This window comes from Lissotriton helveticus, chromosome 5_1 (assembly GCF_964261635.1).
Source record: "Lissotriton helveticus chromosome 5_1, aLisHel1.1, whole genome shotgun sequence".
Lineage (NCBI taxonomy): Eukaryota > Metazoa > Chordata > Amphibia > Caudata > Salamandridae > Lissotriton > Lissotriton helveticus.
In genome coordinates this window covers 1,228,889,345-1,228,908,119 of record NC_136065.1, presented here as the reverse complement: position 1 = coordinate 1,228,908,119, position 18,775 = coordinate 1,228,889,345, and the positions used below count along the sequence as shown (strand labels likewise).

At 46.8% G+C, this 18,775-nt stretch overlaps 1 protein-coding gene across 1 annotated transcript in view; it reads right to left on the bottom strand.

Moving 5' to 3' along the window:
• The window catches only part of LOC144752607 (scavenger receptor cysteine-rich domain-containing protein DMBT1-like), a 1,088,995-nt gene that overhangs the window by 406,879 nt on the left and 663,341 nt on the right, over positions 1-18,775 (bottom strand). Inside the window, exons 41-42 of the mRNA XM_078640489.1 lie at positions 14,426-14,740; positions 11,218-11,268 (exon numbers count right to left, since the gene is read on the bottom strand). Of these exons, the coding sequence (XP_078496615.1) occupies positions 11,218-11,268; positions 14,426-14,740 (366 nt within the window). The remainder of the gene's footprint in view (positions 1-11,217; positions 11,269-14,425; positions 14,741-18,775) is intronic.

Here is an 18,775-nt window from a genome sequence, read left to right as displayed (position 1 = left end):
CCATGCAACATGAGGTTCATGATCCGTTCTGTTACCTGAAGGTGCACACAAAGTGTGTCCTAGTAAGGAACAGTGGACAACTGTCCTTGTTCTGGGTTCATCACATAAACTGGTGGTGGCAGCATGCCATGTTTGATAATGTATAGTATGACTAGAACATTTTACCTGTTTAAAGGAGAGCATGGCTTACTGCCCACTCTTATGTAAAGCTCTGCTGTTATATGAGACCCTGAGCCTTGTACTGACATCCCATGTGTGTGATAAGCCTGTATGCCGGTACTGTGAATCATGGTAGTAAGGATCTCTGCTTGTGAGTATAGGTACTTAGGCAGGTGAACTCCATTTGGATGTCCGTGGATTAGCCTGGAATAAGATGATGCATGAGGATAATTCCCCAGACAGAGGAAGCTTATTGTCTGCAATCCTGTGGCTGAAGGGTGAAGACTGGACAGAAGAGGATCTAGTCCTGGATACCTTTGGAAATTACATGGAGGCTTTGTTAGCACGGAGCTGCTGATTAGTTCTTCTTGAGCACGCCATTGGGTAGATAGTTTGTGTGGAGGGTGGGACTGCAGTTTCTTCTGTTCAAAGTGAGGACGTTTCTAGGACCTGCCCTTTTGTCTGTCCTAGTTCACTGCCTTTGCTTCAGAAAGGCTAATAGCAGCCAGGAGCAGAGAACTCACACTTCGCTGTGACCATGTGGTAAGAGCATCTGCCTGGTGACATACTTAGTGTTATCTGGTGTAAAAAGCATCACTTTACATAAAAGCCATGTCTAGACAGCAGCCTGAGAAGGACACTTGAAAGAAAACCAACCTAAGCCAATCTAGAAGTTTAAAACAGTGGATCCACATCTCCTGCATGGAAATGTGTATTAAAATGGGATCCACCCCACTTTATTCCAGTCCCAGGTTATTCTTAACCAACAAAGAGAGAGTTCTACAGAGTACTAAAAGAGCTGTTGTGCCACCAGGGCTGATGTCTGCCTGACAGCCAGTCTCCCAGAGGTGACGGGACATCACTTGAAGCCAATACTTTCCTAACGAGGAGGCAAGGATCAGGCCTAGATCCCTACCTGTTTCCTGAAAGAGGGAAGAAGTGTGTATGGCCCTTCAGGATGTGAGATTGTCCAGGAAAGAGAGAGCCAGTGTGTTCAATGCATGAGAGGCACACAGAGGAAGTTGCCAAACTTGAGAACACAATCCAGGAGTGACATGTGCTGAGAGAGGGATCTCTGGACTCTCTTTACAGTATTGGCAAAGCAGTGCCTAAGACTGTCATGGAAGGTGCTATCATGAAAGGAAGCCAGCAGCCTGCCATGACTGAATTGACTGGGCCATTGCTACTGACAACAATGAGAGAACCAATGCACCACTGAAGCTTGAAGCCCCAAACCATCCTGGTGGCTGCAAATGCCTTGAATCTTAAAGAGGACTCTGCATTTAAGCTGCAACCGCTTCCAGTACCGATTCCCAGCCACTGACGACATATGGTGCCATCATATGAGCCCACCTGAACCACGTCCCCAGATATCATCCAGCACACGGCTGCCAAGAGCGAGCCCCAGAGGAGGCCACACTGTATGAGTGGGGATAACCCCCATGCTGGTGGCACAGTCTGGACTGGCACAGAGTGAAATTAAATATGCTTTCTTTTCTACAAAGGTAAGCACTATGCTGTACAACATATTATTGTCTGTTGTTTCACTGTGCCCCAGAACTGCCACCCTGAAGACATTGTAATTTCTTATCCTCGTTCCTTGGGTTTCAAGTGCGGAAACTTTGTGCTTGGTCCATTTTGCAGAGCCATCGTGAGATCTTGGAGGCAAATAATCACAACCTCCACATCTGGGTTCCAGTATCCACTGTCGGCTCTGAGGCCTCACAACCAGGGCTCGACAGAGGGGTCAGAATAGTGCATTCATCCATGCCTTCATCTATTGCATTATAATGTTCTCAACTTTGTCATATTAATGCTACTTTCTGTCCATAAAATGTTCATTGCATGTTCCATCGCAGAGGTATCTGAGCTCGGGCTCTGGTCAGTAAAAGGTAAAATCTAGTCGAGTTAACAAACAGATTCCATGAACTGCATAGTGTTGAGGAATATTTCATGAATAAATGGATATAATCTGTTGGACTGATTAGCTGAATCTGCATACTAGGTGTTTCTGTAATACTGAAGGTGCAGAGGGACTAAGACGGTGACACTATTGAAGAATTTGCTAGCACATAAGTTATGTGATCATAAGTAGGAGCTCCATTGACCAAATTAGGGGGATTAGTATAAATTATAGGATCCTGCAAGCTTATATGAACTAGCTCCTAGTGGCCTGTGAAAAACTTTTTTTCTCAAAAACTGTGTCCCACTCCACTCAGTCGTAATCCCTGGAGTTTAAGACTGTTGATTACCAATCACAATTAATTAAGAATGTATGATTAAATAAAAATCATTGGCGAAATGGGCATTCCTAATGTATTCCCCTTGCAATAGAAAATGGCGGTGACTTTGATTGATATGTGGGAAGTTTGGCCAAAATGTTTGTGTGCAGTAAGAACCTCAAAGCTCTAAAATTTGTATTGAACAAAACACTCTCCAACACCCAATGTATACCATGTAAGTGCACTATTTCAAATGTCTTTTTTATCATCCAATGTTGCACCAACCATGGAATCTGTGCTACCATTACTGTAATACAGGACCATAAAAAGGTACACCCAAAAATCGAATCTTGACTGGTTACGCCCAAATGATAATAGAAATGTACAGTGTATTTTTAGGGCTCGCCTGCTGATGCGCTTCAGCGCATAGCTGGCGAAGCTCTATAGGGGCTTATCCAGTGTTTATCCACCACTGGCGATTCCACTGGCGATTCCTTCAAGTGCATGTGCTTTTTAGGTCATTGCGCTTGCGCAAGCCCTAAAAAGCGCGTGCACAATGCCACCAGCCGCCTGCCTGCCTGCCTCGCATTACCACATCAAAGGCAGCCCTCCGAGCGCATTTCTCACCCCCTAATTATTCACGGCCGGCCGGCAGGCACATCAAAGGCTGCTGCTGCCGTGACTCGCATTTCTCCTCCCTCCTCCCCTATCACTGCCCAGGCCGGCCGTACTTTCTCTTTACAAGGGCGCCCATTCCTGAATCACTTGAAATCTCTCCACATTATTTGCATTTTGTTAATTAAAAAAATTAACTACAACACAGCGTTGCACATTTTTCTCGACTTCGGAAGGATGAGTCCCAATCTCATTTGTACAAAGTGTTGTAATGGGATTATTGGGGAGTTAGAGAAACGTGCTCACAAGTTACATTTTTATGCAAATCATCTGAGTAAATAAACAATAGCATGGTGCCGTTTGCGTCCTTGACTTGATCTGGTTTTTATTTTTATTTTGCTATTATTCTCACAAAGGCTAAGAAGGTCTGCCTACTTTAGTATTAAGTGCTATACGTCGCATAAGCAACAGCTAACCATTCACTCACCCACGCAACGCCACTCACCCACGCAACGCCACTCACCCACGCAACGCCACTCACCCACGCAACGCCACTCACCCACGCAACGCCACTCACCCACGCAACGCCACTCACCCACGCAACGCCACTCACCCACGCAACGCCACTCACACACGCAACGCCACTCACACACGCAACGCCACTCACACACGCAACGCCACACACACGCAACGCCACACACACACGCAACGCCACACACACACGCAACGCCACACACACACGCAACGCCACACACACACGCAACGCCACTCACACATGCAACGCCACTCACACATGCAACGCCACTCACACATGCAACGCCACTCACACATGCAACGCCACTCAACCACGCAACGCCACTCACACACGCAACGCCACTCACCCACGCAACGCCACTCACCCACGCAACGCCACTCACCCACGCAACGCCACTCACCCACGCAACGCCACTCACCCACGCAACGCCACTCAGCCACGCAACGCCACTCACCCACGCAACGCCACTCACACACGCAACGCCACTCACACACGCAACGCCACTCACACACGCAACGCCACTCACACACGCAACGCCACTCACACACGCAACGCCACACACACACGCAACGCCACACACACACGCAACGCCACACACGCAACGCCACACACACACGCAACGCCACACATGCAACGCCACACACACATGCAACGCCACTCACACATGCAACGCCACTCACACACGCAACGCCACTCACACATGCAACGCCACTCACACATGCAACGCCACTCACACACGCAACGCCACTCAACCACGCAACGCCACTCACCCACGCAACGCCACTCACCCACGCAACGCCACTCACCCACGCAACGCCACTCACCCACGCAACGCCACTCACCCACGCAACGCCACTCACCCACGCAACGCCACTCACCCACGCAACGCCACTCAGCCACGCAACGCCACTCAGCCACGCAACGCCACTCAGCCACGCAACGCCACTCAGCCACGCAACGCCACTCAGCCACGCAACGCCACTCAGCCACGCAACGCCACTCACACACGCAACGCCACTCACACACGCAACGCCACTCACACACGCAACGCCACTCACACACGCAACGCCACTCACACACGCAACGCCACACACACACGCAACGCCACACACACACGCAACGCCACACACACACGCAACGCCACACACACACGCAACGCCACACACACACGCAACGCCACACACACACGCAACGCCACACACACACGCAACGCCACTCACACATGCAACGCCACTCACACGCAACGCCACTCACACACGCAACGCCACTCAACCACGCAACGCCACTCACCCACGCAACGCCACTCACCCACGCAACGCCACTCACCCACGCAACGCCACTCAGCCACGCAACGCCACTCAGCCACGCAACGCCACTCAGCCACGCAACGCCACTCAGCCACGCAACGCCACTCACACACGCAACGCCACTCACACACGCAACGCCACTCACACACGCAACGCCACTCACACACGCAACGCCACTCACACACGCAACGCCACACACACACGCAACGCCACACACACACGCAACGCCACACACGCAACGCCACACACACATGCAACGCCACACACGCAACGCCACACACACACGCAACGCCACACACACATGCAACGCCACTCACACACGCAACGCCACTCAACCACGCAACGCCACTCACCCACGCAACGCCACTCACCCACGCAACGCCACTCACCCACGCAACGCCACTCACCCACGCAACGCCACTCACCCACGCAACGCCACTCACCCACGCAACGCCACTCACCCACGCAACGCCACTCAGCCACGCAACGCCACTCAGCCACGCAACGCCACTCAGCCACGCAACGCCACTCAGCCACGCAACGCCACTCAGCCACGCAACGCCACTCAGCCACGCAACGCCACTCACACACGCAACGCCACTCACACACGCAACGCCACTCACACACGCAACGCCACTCACACACGCAACGCCACTCACACACGCAACGCCACACACACACGCAACGCCACACACACACGCAACGCCACACACACACGCAACGCCACACACACACGCAACGCCACACACACACGCAACGCCACACACACACGCAACGCCACTCACACGCAACGCCACTCACACACGCAACGCCACTCAACCACGCAACGCCACTCACCCACGCAACGCCACTCACCCACGCAACGCCACTCAGCCACGCAACGCCACTCAGCCACGCAACGCCACTCAGCCACGCAACGCCACTCAGCCACGCAACGCCACTCAGCCACGCAACGCCACTCAGCCACGCAACGCCACTCAGCCACGCAACGCCACTCAGCCACGCAACGCCACTCACACACGCAACGCCACTCACACACGCAACGCCACTCACACACGCAACGCCACTCACACACGCAACGCCACTCACACACGCAACGCCACTCACACACGCAACGCCACTCACACACGCAACGCCACTCACACACGCAACGCCACTCACACACGCAACGCCACTCACACACGCAACGCCACACACGCCACTCACACACGCAACGCCACTCACACACGCAACGCCACTCACACACGCAACGCCACTCACACACGCAACGCCACTCAACCACGCAACGCCACTCAACCACGCAACGCCACTCACCCACGCAACGCCACTCACCCACGCAACGCCACTCACCCACGCAACGCCACTCACCCACGCAACGCCACTCACCCACGCAACGCCACTCACCCACGCAACGCCACTCACCCACGCAACGCCACTCACCCACGCAACGCCACTCAGCCACGCAACGCCACTCAGCCACACAACGCCACTCAGCCACGCAACGCCACTCAGCCACGCAACGCCACTCAGCCACGCAACGCCACTCAGCCACGCAACGCCACTCAGCCACGCAACGCCACTCACACACGCAACGCCACTCACACACGCAACGCCACTCACACACGCAACGCCACTCACACACGCACCGCCACACACACACACACACGCAACGCCACACACACACGCAACGCCACACACACACGCAACGCCACACACACACGCAACGCCACACACACACGCAACGCCACACACACACGCAACGCCACACACACACGCAACGCCACACACACACGCAACGCCACACACACACGCAACGCCACTCACACACGCAACGCCACACACACACGCAACGCCACTCACACACGCAACGCCACTCACACACGCAACGCCACTCAACCACGCAACGCCACTCACCCACGCAACGCCACTCACCCACGCAACGCCACTCACCCACGCAACGCCACTCACCCACGCAACGCCACTCACCCACGCAACGCCACTCAGCCACGCAACGCCACTCAGCCACGCAACGCCACTCACCCACGCAACGCCACACACACACGCAACGCCACTCACACACGCAACGCCACTCACACACGCAACGCCACTCACACACGCAACGCCACTCACACACGCAACGCCACTCACACACGCAACGCCACACACACACGCAACGCCACTCACACACGCAACGCCACTCACACACGCAACGCCACTCACACACGCAACGCCACTCACACACGCAACGCCACTCACACACGCAACGCCACTCACCCACGCAACGCCACTCACCCACGCAACGCCACTCACCCACGCAACGCCACTCACCCACGCAACGCCACTCACCCACGCAACGCCACTCACCCACGCCACGCCACTCACCCACGCAACGCCACTCAGCCACGCAACGCCACTCAGCCACGCAACGCCACTCAGCCACGCAACGCCACTCAGCCACGCAACGCCACTCAGCCACGCAACGCCACTCAGCCACGCAACGCCACTCAGCCACGCAACGCCACTCAGCCACGCAACGCCACTCAGCCACGCAACGCCACTCAGCCACGCAACGCCACTCAGCCACGCAACGCCACTCAGCCACGCAACGCCACTCAGCCACGCAACGCCACACACACACGCAACGCCACACACACACGCAACGCCACACACACACGCAACGCCACACACACACACAACGCCACACACACACGCAACGCCACACACCCACGCAACGCCACTCACCCACGCAACGCCACTCACCCACGCAACGCCACTCACCCACGCAACGCCACTCACCCACGCAACGCCACTCACCCACGCAACGCCACTCACCCACGCAACGCCACTCACCCACGCAACGCCACTCACCCACGCAACGCCACTCACCCACGCAACGCCACTCACCCACGCAACGCCACTCACCCACGCAACGCCACTCACCCACGCAACGCCACTCACCCACGCAACGCCACTCACCCACGCAACGCCACTCACACATGCAACGCCACCCACGCAACGCCACTCACCCACGCAACGCCACTCACACACGCAACGCCACACACACACGCAACGCCACTCACACATGCAACGCCACACACGCAACGCCACTCACCCACGCAACGCCACTCACCCACGCAACGCCACTCACCCACGCAACGCCACTCACCCACGCAACGCCACTCATCCACGCAACGCCACTCATCCACGCAACGCCACTCATCCATTTGCAAAACGAAAAATGTGAAACTCTTCTATTGCGAGACCTATTGCATTTTCAATGCTTGTTGTCTTTGCTAGCTCTTTAACTAAAATTTTTATACCAGTGTTAATTAGTCAGATTGGTTGTTATGAGACACATTGGAGAGGTTGCTTGTCAAGGTTTATTCATAAAACTACGACATGTCCATTTATCGCTGGTGGGAAATTCCATGCCCAAATCAAACCACTCACTTTAAACATTATACATTCAAGCTCTATGATGCCCTTGAGCCTTGGATGATATGGTGTAACTGGACAGGTCATAAATGTTCTTGTGTATCCACAGTAGGGACCCACAGCTTATCTGAAAAGCTGTAAACACTATTCGAGTCAGTGTCAACTATAGGCCAAAAATACAGTGGTATGCTGTGATTCTCGGATCAATCGCCTCCATTTCAATAGCAACAACAACCCCTAAATTCAGTTATCACTCAGCACAAACTGAACTTCCAAAGGTCTAATGACATAGTTAGCCTGCTGTACTCATACAACCTCATCACGAGCTCCTCTGTAATTTAGATCGGTCGGTAAGAGGTCTTATTGGCCTCCACTGAAATCAAGAGATCTGTGGTAGGGCCTAAATTCTGTGGGGCTTACTTATGAGCCCTTGCGTCACTTTTTGAGACGCACCAGCGGCATTAAAAATTTAGCCTTGTTGCACCATATTTACAAAGTGACGCATCTACCTAGATGTGTCACTTTGTAAACCCCTGCGCCACTTTATACCTGTGCCAGATATAATTTATGCAGGGTGGGCGTACCGACGCAGGAAAGGGTCATAGAAGTGACGCTGTGAAATCATGGCAGGGATGCAGGCAAATTTCACATGGGACTTGCCCATGTGTAATTGACCCATTGCTGGATTTGTGTCACTTTTGTGACACACTCTAGCAAGGCGTCATTTTTGCGCCTGCAGATACGTCAGAAATACTGACGTATGTGTAACTCCTTGCCACATGATGTGTCATACTGCAAATATGACCGATCATTGGAGGAGGGTGCTATGAAAACTGACACATCGCTGTTTTCTGCAGCGATGCGTCACTTTTCATAAATGAGGCCCAGTGTCTTTCGTTTGTAAACTCCACTTGCTTTCAGGTCAAGCTCGGTTTAAACAGTTAAATGAGGAATAACTGGACAAGAAATACCAATTTGATGATAATTCCTCATTTCTTAGAGCACCGCATTAAATAATAGTAACGTTTAATATACCCCTTCCCCCAAAATTCACTGAAGACCCCGGTATATGTAACTCTGGGAGACAGAGATACTGGATATGTTTCTCTGACCTAAGAATAAAGACCTTGGAGGGGGATTGAAGCACAAGGTAAATGTCTTTTCACATGAACACAAGAAGTACTTGATTGGCAATTGAATGACCAAGATGAATGCCAGTCAACTGTTTATGGTGAGATAAGTATCAATTAGGCAACAGGTTTAGAGCTTTCTAAAACACAAAGGGCACAATCACGTTATGTTATGTTATGTTAATTGTTTATTTCTATAGCGCGCGGCTACTCAAAGAGAGTGTCCCGGCGCTTTATTGGAGAAAGAGACAAAACTGCAACATACTAACATATGCGGGTTCAAATTGAGCACTTGCTAATTTTCGATTATGTGGGAATTCGCAAATTAGTGGGTGCACAGTTTGGGTACAATTACTCGGGAATGGGTAAAAACACAAATAATATGTGATTCCCCATTCTACCATGTGCCACTAGCACATGTACGCAATTAGCAACCATGTACATCAGGTTTTGGACACATCAGAATGTGACAGTCACGAGCTTAAATGGCCTAAACAAAACTTTGGCCAGCCTGTGCCATACTGTGACCATTATTATGATGATGTAATTCGTACCCTGGGTCAAAAAATTGCAAACAAGCTTTGAGCGCTAAGAGAACAGCAATGTGTAAAGCGCTTTCTTTTTAACGGACCCATTGATTCAGCTTGGCGTTTCATAGGGCAGTTTTGCTGTGAAGTTTTTGATAAACACAAAACCAGACTTTAGGTAAAGACGTTTACATGTATCGTAATTATTTCAAGGCGATTGCAAGTTCTTTTATTGACTGCCAGATGCCAATCAACCTAATGCTACACAGATAGCGCAATTAAGTCATGATAAATCTCTAAAACAATGATGACTTTTCCCTTCATAGCATTTCGCAGCCTGCATCAGTGTGGTGTTCTAATCCAACACAATAACTTAATTTTTGTATTTTTGTGACAGAAACAAGCCATTACAAGCACAACCTGGGCCCCAAAACCCAGGACAATTCCTGATTTAGCAGAATAATTTGCTTGGGACGGATTGATATGCTACCACTTAGCGGTCGTCTCCTCTGAATGAAATGAAATGAAATGAAATGAAATGAATGAATGAATAAAATGAAAAGACGATTTGTAAAGCGCGATGGCTACCCTAAGGCGTCCCAGCGCTGCGGAGGTCGGGGCAAAGGCAGAGCTGCAAGGAGTTTACACAGGTTTGTTGAAAAGCCAGGTTTTAAGGAGCTTTCGGAATGTCCTCTCACTGCATATATGACTTGTGTAAGAGACCTTTAAGTGGGACATTAAAGAATGGGTAATAGAAACTCTCCTGTGACTCCGTCCAGGAATATCTGCGTGTCTGAGCAAGGCTCTAAAGTGGTTAGCGGAGGTCCCATTAAGACTGGAAACCTGCTTACCAGTGTTTTATACCTAGTTGTTGGATGGGCGAATGTTTTTCTGTTTTCATTGCACAGGTGGTGTCTTGAACCAACCTATAACTTTATTACTTGTAAGGGAATTTTTGGATCTGAATCTCTAAAGAGAGCTGTGTTTCAGGGCAGGAGTCTTATTTTTAGAGGCAGACCCCAGCTAACCTTGATGCTTTGGTTGCTTTGTTGGAATTAAGTACTTAAAGCAATTAGCCACTAGCAATAAAGCTGTATCCATCAGTGTCACGTACACTGAGAAGGGATTGTTGCTCCTCTGATGTCCTAAACCGCTCGCACACCACTTACAAATAATGTAATGTTCCCTCTTGTCCTGATACTGTCTAAAAATTCCAATATTCGTTGATTCCTCCATCGATAGTCATTGCCCTGTATCAAAAGAAATCCCTTCATTGATTGATCTTACCTGGTGCAGTAGTGTTCCTGGAAATGGGCGTGGTATGTGTAGTTGCAAAATCTATGGAGAGAAGCAAATGTACAATATGTAAGCTCAGCCACTCAGGAATTGAGCATGTGGCTTTTCTTTATCATAATGCTTCGTACACCCTTGTAGTGAGGACACTGTATAAATATTCAGAGACTCTTTGATATGTGACTTTCTGTTTTATAGATGAGCCATGTACCCCTTCCGTAGTTCTAGGTTATTTTCCAATCGTTTGCTTCATGGAAAGGATGTGATAGTATTTTATCTTCCAGAAGACAGTAAACCTAGCTGATAATGCCCTTTCCCTTTAGAGATCGATGTGTGTTTTGAACACTGTCTTTGTTTTCAGTATGTAAAGAGGAAATTATGGCTTTGAAACGCATCTAGAAGAATGAGAAGAGAGAGTTATGAAAAGTGTCTTTTATGAGAAGATAATATTTGGAAGAGAGAGCATCATAACAAGAATCCCATGGATTAGATAGTTGCAAGAGAAAAAAGAATTGAGGGATGAGAGAATAAGAAGAAGCGCACATTAGGAGGTACATGTTTCCAAACAGTTATTGAATAGAATAGTAGCAAAATAAATGCTTGAGAGGAGCAATCCTCAGGAGAACAGAGTGTAATAAAAATGATATATTTGGTGAAGGTATAATTTGTGGAGTAGAGCTATAAAGAAGAAGTTAGATTTAGGACAAGTGAGTATTAGTAACAACTATAATCAGACTGAGAACTCTTGAGATGAAAAGATCATTAGCAAAAGACTACTTTAGGACAAAAGGTTTCTAGGGGAACACAGCATTATAACAAAGAATGAGGAGTGACAAACATTAGTCATATTCCGCAAGGAATTGTTTTGTACAGCTCAAACTCTGTGGGCCCAATCTATTAAATTAATCTGAGACAAAATCCTTACTTTACGACTTTCAATATTCACAAAAGGCATTTAGCAGTAGTAAAGTAAGGATTCCTAACTTTACTACTCCTAAACTGAGACAAAATCCTAACTTTATGACTTTCTGTATACACAAAAGGCATTTAGGAATAGTAAAGTTAGTATTCCTAACTTAACTACTCCTAAATGCCTTTTGTGAATACCGAAAGTAGCTGCACAAGCAGATCTCCGAGACAGAGTGCATTTGGTAATGCACTGAGGCTGGCTTTCTCAAACATTATACTAAAGAATGGGGTTAGAGCATTTTGACTGGGTCTGGCAGAGGAGTACTCACATCATGCTCTCGCTAAATTAGGGATATTAGAGATAGATAGAAGTAACATTAGGAACAATTAACATCGTTGAATTGTTTGTGTTTTCCACCATTCTACTAGTGCTTATAACAATGAAGTGTCTCATCTGTCTAATAATAGCAGTTCATGTTTTACTCACAAAGTTTAGATCTTTTCAATAAACATTTAAAAAAGCATTATTGTTTATTTTCTTTGTAAAACTTTAGGCATGCAAAAGTGGCAAACGAAAGGGCTAGATCTGTTTCCATGAATTCCTAGGGAATAAGAATGGTCATGTATGAGGTTACCAACAGCATTTATAGTTCTGAAGGTTTAGAAGTTTAGATGCAGCACTGTCAGCTAGCCAAACCCACATTTACTGATAATATAAGACTTAGGGCCCGATGTAGGTAATTCTCATTTACCACTTCTTAAATGCCGAATTTTACCGATTCGGTATTTAAGAAGTGGTAATTATGAAGGCTGTGAAGCCCATAGGAATCAATGGGCAATACCGATTATGTAATTACAGAATCGGTAAATACCGAATTTCTCAAGGGTGCAGGGGGTGTCACTTTGACACCCTCTGGCCCCCCCAAAACAGGCTCGGGTGCCATGTGGCAGGCATACATGCCCCAAGGGCAGGTGTGCCTGTCATATGGCAGAGGTGTGCATGAACACATGTGCATGCACACCGGAATCGGTATTTTACCATCAAATTGGATTTGATGGTAAAATACCGATTTTGTAAGGCTTGTGGGACTCAGAAGAGTCCCACCTACATCTCAAATTTACCGAATCTGTAAAAATACCGATTCGGTATTTTACAGAATCGGTAAATTTACCGATCGGTAAATTTACCGATTCTGTAAAATTAAGGGCCCTACATACCATTCCTGCAATACCGGTCGGTAACGGCCGAAAATACTGATTTTCGGCCGTTACCGACCGACCTACATCTAGTCTCTGTATTATTAAGTTTTATAGATCTAATACACAGTCCTACTAAATCTGTAGTAACAGCCGACATCTGACCTCATGCAGCAGGGGTAGGTCAAGGGCCTCGTCTCCGTGTACATTTAGCACGTACCCTCTTCATGCCTCCAACCTTAGCAGTGTATGGCATTTGTCCATGCACAGAGGGGGTGGGACGCACCGCTTGACATTAGGGAAGGCCCTGTACCCATCAATTCTGAATGTTCAACTATGGCTGACATGCCAATGCAAATTATTGTCGCCAAATAAAACATGTTTTTGGAATAGGTGGACAATTAAACAAAATTTCACTCTTATTAATACAGTGCAAGCAAAACGATGTTTTTTGTCTCAAAGATTCCCTTCTAAAATCACTAGACAGGAGACAAAAACCTGAGGCCTTGCATATAAAGCTTAATTATTGCGATTCTTTCCTATTGGATGAATTTAACCCCTTACCTATGGAGATGTTTATATATCTTTGCAATAATGGACACATAGAATGGCATGCACCCTATACGCAGATATGCAGAGAAGAATATGGTATTTATTACTAATATTGTTGCAAGAGCATCATGACTCACTGAAGACTTCACCTCTCATGAGTCATGTCCCCTCTCGACACTCAACAATGGCAATACATAGCACACTACACTCAGTACATCAGATAGATAGCTAGATAGATAGATAGATAGATAGATAGATAGATAGATAGATAGATAGATAGATAGATAGATAGATAGAAATGAAAACATGGGGCTTTCTATAGACCAGACCTAAAGAAATCACCTTAAAATCGAAGTCTATCTACTTTTTCATCATTTAACTATGATGCAGTTCTCTGAGACCCATTACACTTGCACAGAAAAAGGCAGGTGCTGATGCTGACTGGAAATGCTGAGCAAAATGCAGTCAGCATGACTATGGTGAGAAACAATTTGTCTGACATTAATGAAGCAACACCTTTGGCTCCACAAAATGAATATCTCACCTGAGCAGATGACTCCAGCGTCCTCTTGATGGACACAGTTGTGTCTCATCCACCCAAAGTGATTGCACTCTGACAGGGAGGACTCTGAGCCCGTGCAGCTGACATCATCTAGAAGAATGCTTCCATTGCCCTGACCAAAGTAGGCAAAGCCAGGAGCGGAAACTGCCCAGCCACAGCCAAGCTCTCTGCACACAACCTCTGCATCGCTTAGGTCCCACAAGTCATCACACACCGTCCCCCAGGAGGAGTTGTAGTAGAGCTCAACGCGGCCCGCGCATCTGCTGCCACCATTCTGGAGTCGGATTGGGAAATGCACTGGAGAAAAAAGCACAGTGAACTGAAGGTTATCATGTTGACTATCCAAAATGATCTCTAGAATACCAAAGATACCAAAGAGAAACTAAAGATTATAATTCAAAGATATGCCTTCACATCTAAAGATCCCTTAAACAGGAGTAGTATTGTACCAAATCACAACCACTAATTTTGAAACCAATTGAGGGTAAAAGAGCATGTCACTAAAGCTACAAAATGCTGCAGCACTTAAAAATATAGACCTCAATTACCCTACGAGCCCACCAGTTTTATCACTTGTATAAAAACTGTTTTAGAAACCCTACTTCACTTTAGGAGCTCAAAAACTGAAAATATTAGTTATCTGTAAAAGTTCTCTACCCTGGGTAACTTCTAAAAACAAAGGCTTTGTAGAGTGTGGCAGAATGATGGAGCAAGGTTTCATTCGTAGGTGAACTTGCTTGTATTCAATCCTCTCGAAATAAGATGTAACTTGACAATGTGCTTGTACTAACAGTAACCTGAGTGTCCTAAAAATGGCCGCCAAAAACGCAGGAACCTTTCTGCGCATGCGTCTGCCACATCTACGTGGTGTGATGTATTTCTGCTTTTGGTGGGAATTCTTGCAGCTGCGCACTAGTATTAAAAATGGCCGCTTCATGCTTTACATACTAATGCACATGCTCCTGCTCGAACTAAACTTTGTATGTTATGCTTAACTACTAATGCTATAGTTAAAACAAAGTAATGAGGTTAGAGTAGAAATAAGAGGTATACAGTGCATTCATTTATTTTTGTATTCTAACATGTCGCTCTTTGACTTTATTATTAGCTCGAATTTCGGCCTGAAGTGTGTCTGAAAACTCCATTTTGACTCTGCTGTGCATGCGCACTTGAACAGTGAGAACCTTGAAGCCCTGGCATTTGAAAGGTTGCCAAAGTTCATCTTACCGGCGATGCGCCTGGGATACTCACCCCATGACCTGGAGAGAGGAAGACAACTTGCACATTTGTTAAACATTGTATACTAAATGAAATAAAAGTGCTGGGTGGAATAAAAATTCATGGGAAAGTAAATTATGGGCCGGAACATTGATCAACTTTATTGAATGGAAATGATCTCAAACTGTCATGGTGTGATGACCTCTCTGCGCCTTTCTGACCAATCAAATGAAGGGAATACACAAATTTGCATACCATGGAAAATGGTATAACAAAGGTAGGTTCAGTTAGTTAGATTGTCCAACTTGTCACAGACCTGTCGCTGACCCAACGTATGCTGAAGGAGAATCGAGAGCAGAGGGCTGGTCAAGCACTCTGACAGAAGAATCAGGGTTTATTTGAGGGAGAAGAATCAATCTACCCAGTTGGGGTCCAAGTGTAGCTGCAGAGAGGGGTGTGACGCTGGCATTGCACTAAGCTGAGGTATCCTGTCCTGTTCTGCACCTGTACTGTCCTGTTGGCACCTGATTAGTCGGGACCCTTTCTTGTCCCAGCCCGTGGCCAGGGTTGGTCCTCGCACCATTCTAGGTAAATATCAATCTGTATGGTATGTCCTGGTATCGTTTTCCTTTCTCACCCTTCCCAGGTACCAATGTCTAAAGGTACATCCTTGAAGTCTAGCAGAATTATTGCTTTAATAACTATTTTCTTACTTGAAAAGTCTTTAATTTCAGTACTGTGGCTGTTGACTCACAAAATAGTGCATAGATAAAGTGTTTAAAACTTACCCGAGTCTGTAGTTATTTCATGAAAGTAAATGTTATTCTCTACCTATTATTCTAACTCCCTTAATCCTAAGGACTTAAAGCACAGGTGACAAGGATTTGGTAAGTCATGGTGTACAGGTATAAGTCCTAAAGTGAATAAAATTCTGATAGGCAGGAAGTAAAGTTGGATTACCGGTTGAATGTGTGGATGTTTATGGGCCCAGGTGAGTATGGTAAACTGAGCTGGTAATTCCGCGGCACCAAGAGAACCAAGCAAACAACCCTGAAACATCATTTTCCCATCCCAGTTATTATGCTAAAACTTCACTTGACAAACGTGTTTTAAAATGTAAGACCTGTTTATGGTAAGAAGCACATACAATAGCCCTGTAACCTGTCACCACCGTAGCTTTATTTTATATTTGTGTTGTGATATATATACAGTGTGGACAAAGCCACATGGGATTTACATCAAACATGGAAATATTGCACATTTGATGAAAGAGGAGCATTATCCTTCAATCTTGAGATGGAGTTTAAACAAGTGTGTGCGTGGGGCCTTTAAGAACGAAATTCTGAATGAGTCAGTTCTTCTAGGAAGAGAGTGTAGTTTCAGTGAGCTTGGCTAGAAAATGGCTGCTTGTGTCTTTTTAATTTTTAAGACACAGGAATTTCCAGCAAGAGCGTGGACCTGCCTCTAGTGTTTCTTTGACCTCTGGTAGTGAGCATGTGGAAAGTCTCACCTGAAGCACTTTCTCTATGAGTCCTGCCATTTTGAAACTTATTCTGCTCTGGAGCGGAAACCTGTGGAAGTCTCTCAGAAATTGAATAGGTATTCATGAAGTGTCCTGCTAGACACAATATATAGCAGCTTCCTCACTGCTAATAAAAGGGTCTGGGCACACATGCCCTGGTACAGTTATGCACCATGTAACCAATGTCCATGCTGTTCTTTATCTCAGCATGTGGGCCTAACAGAACCCCTATGTGCCACCCAGGCCAGCACCATCCCTGAATACCTCTACTGCCCTCCTAATCTGGGGCAACCAACGTTCAACCTATTTGGAGGGAGAGGAGCAGCACAGCCAACGCAGACCAGCAGGAGGGACCATGCGCTCAATCCTCAAGTCCCCACAACCTCCATAGGTCAAACGCAGCAACTGTAAAAAGTGCAGGCTCCAGTACATAGTTGGGTAAAAGCTTAGATCCCTCCTGGACACAGAGTGCTGCTTCAAAGGTGCACATCACCCATTGGGCAGAAAGAGCTTTAGCTTACTCCGTCAGGGTCCGTGGGCTGGGCACGTGTGAAGTCCTCTACGCCAAACACCTTCAGAGTAGTCCTCTAATCCTTACATGGACATCTACAAACTTCATAAACGTCTGTTTATGTTTTTTATCTGGTTAACTCATTTCAGCTTGAAGTTAAGGAGCAGTGAAGTGCAGTGTAAACTGAGTGAAGGACAGATGTTAATTCACAGCAGGTATATACCACTACATGGCAAAAAAACTAAAGGCATACCCAGTAACATTCCCACAAAAACAAAAGACAGAATAGGGTTCCATCAAATGGCAATTAAAATACAGAGAGGGGGATTTGACAGAAAGATATTGCCTCCCAATGGATAAATATTTGCTTTTTGGTGTGGGCCCTTGAACATACATTTGAATAGTGATTGTATTTGCTTTGACCTGTGGGACCCATCATAATGTGCAGCACTATTTAAAAAAAGAACTGAACAAAATAAATATTGGATTCTTACATCTTTTAAAAATGCAGCCTGTCAATCATTCAATTTTATACATATGATAAGCAGTTTTAGACAAGAGGGCATATGTGCACTTTTTGAGCTCCATGCAGCCATCTATGTGTAACTGCAGAGGTTTTGAATTCAAGCATGGTTTAAACTGTTCTTTTATTCTACATGTCCTTCTTTCTTTTTTCTTTGTGTCTATTTTTTTTTCTCATGCTTTTCTTATGTTTCTATCTTTCTTGCTTCTCCTTTCTGTCTCTTCCTCTCCTTTCTTGGTTTATTTGTTTATTTCATTCTCTCCTTCAGACTCTTTTCTTTCTCTCCTGTATTCTTTTTTAAGCTTTCTCTGCTCCATTCGCACTTTCATTTTTTTTGTTACAACCTTTTTTCTTTTCCTTTCTTTCATCCCTTCTTTCCTTTCCTTCTCCACATTGTTTCTTCACTTTGGATGCTTGCTTCTTTCATTACTAATTTCCTTTTTTATTACGTGCTACCCTTCCTTCTTTCCTTTCTTTATCATTCCTTCCTATGGGTCTGATTCTGGTCAGCAACCAATACACTCCAGTGCAATTAGCTAAATATGTGTTGTATTTTGG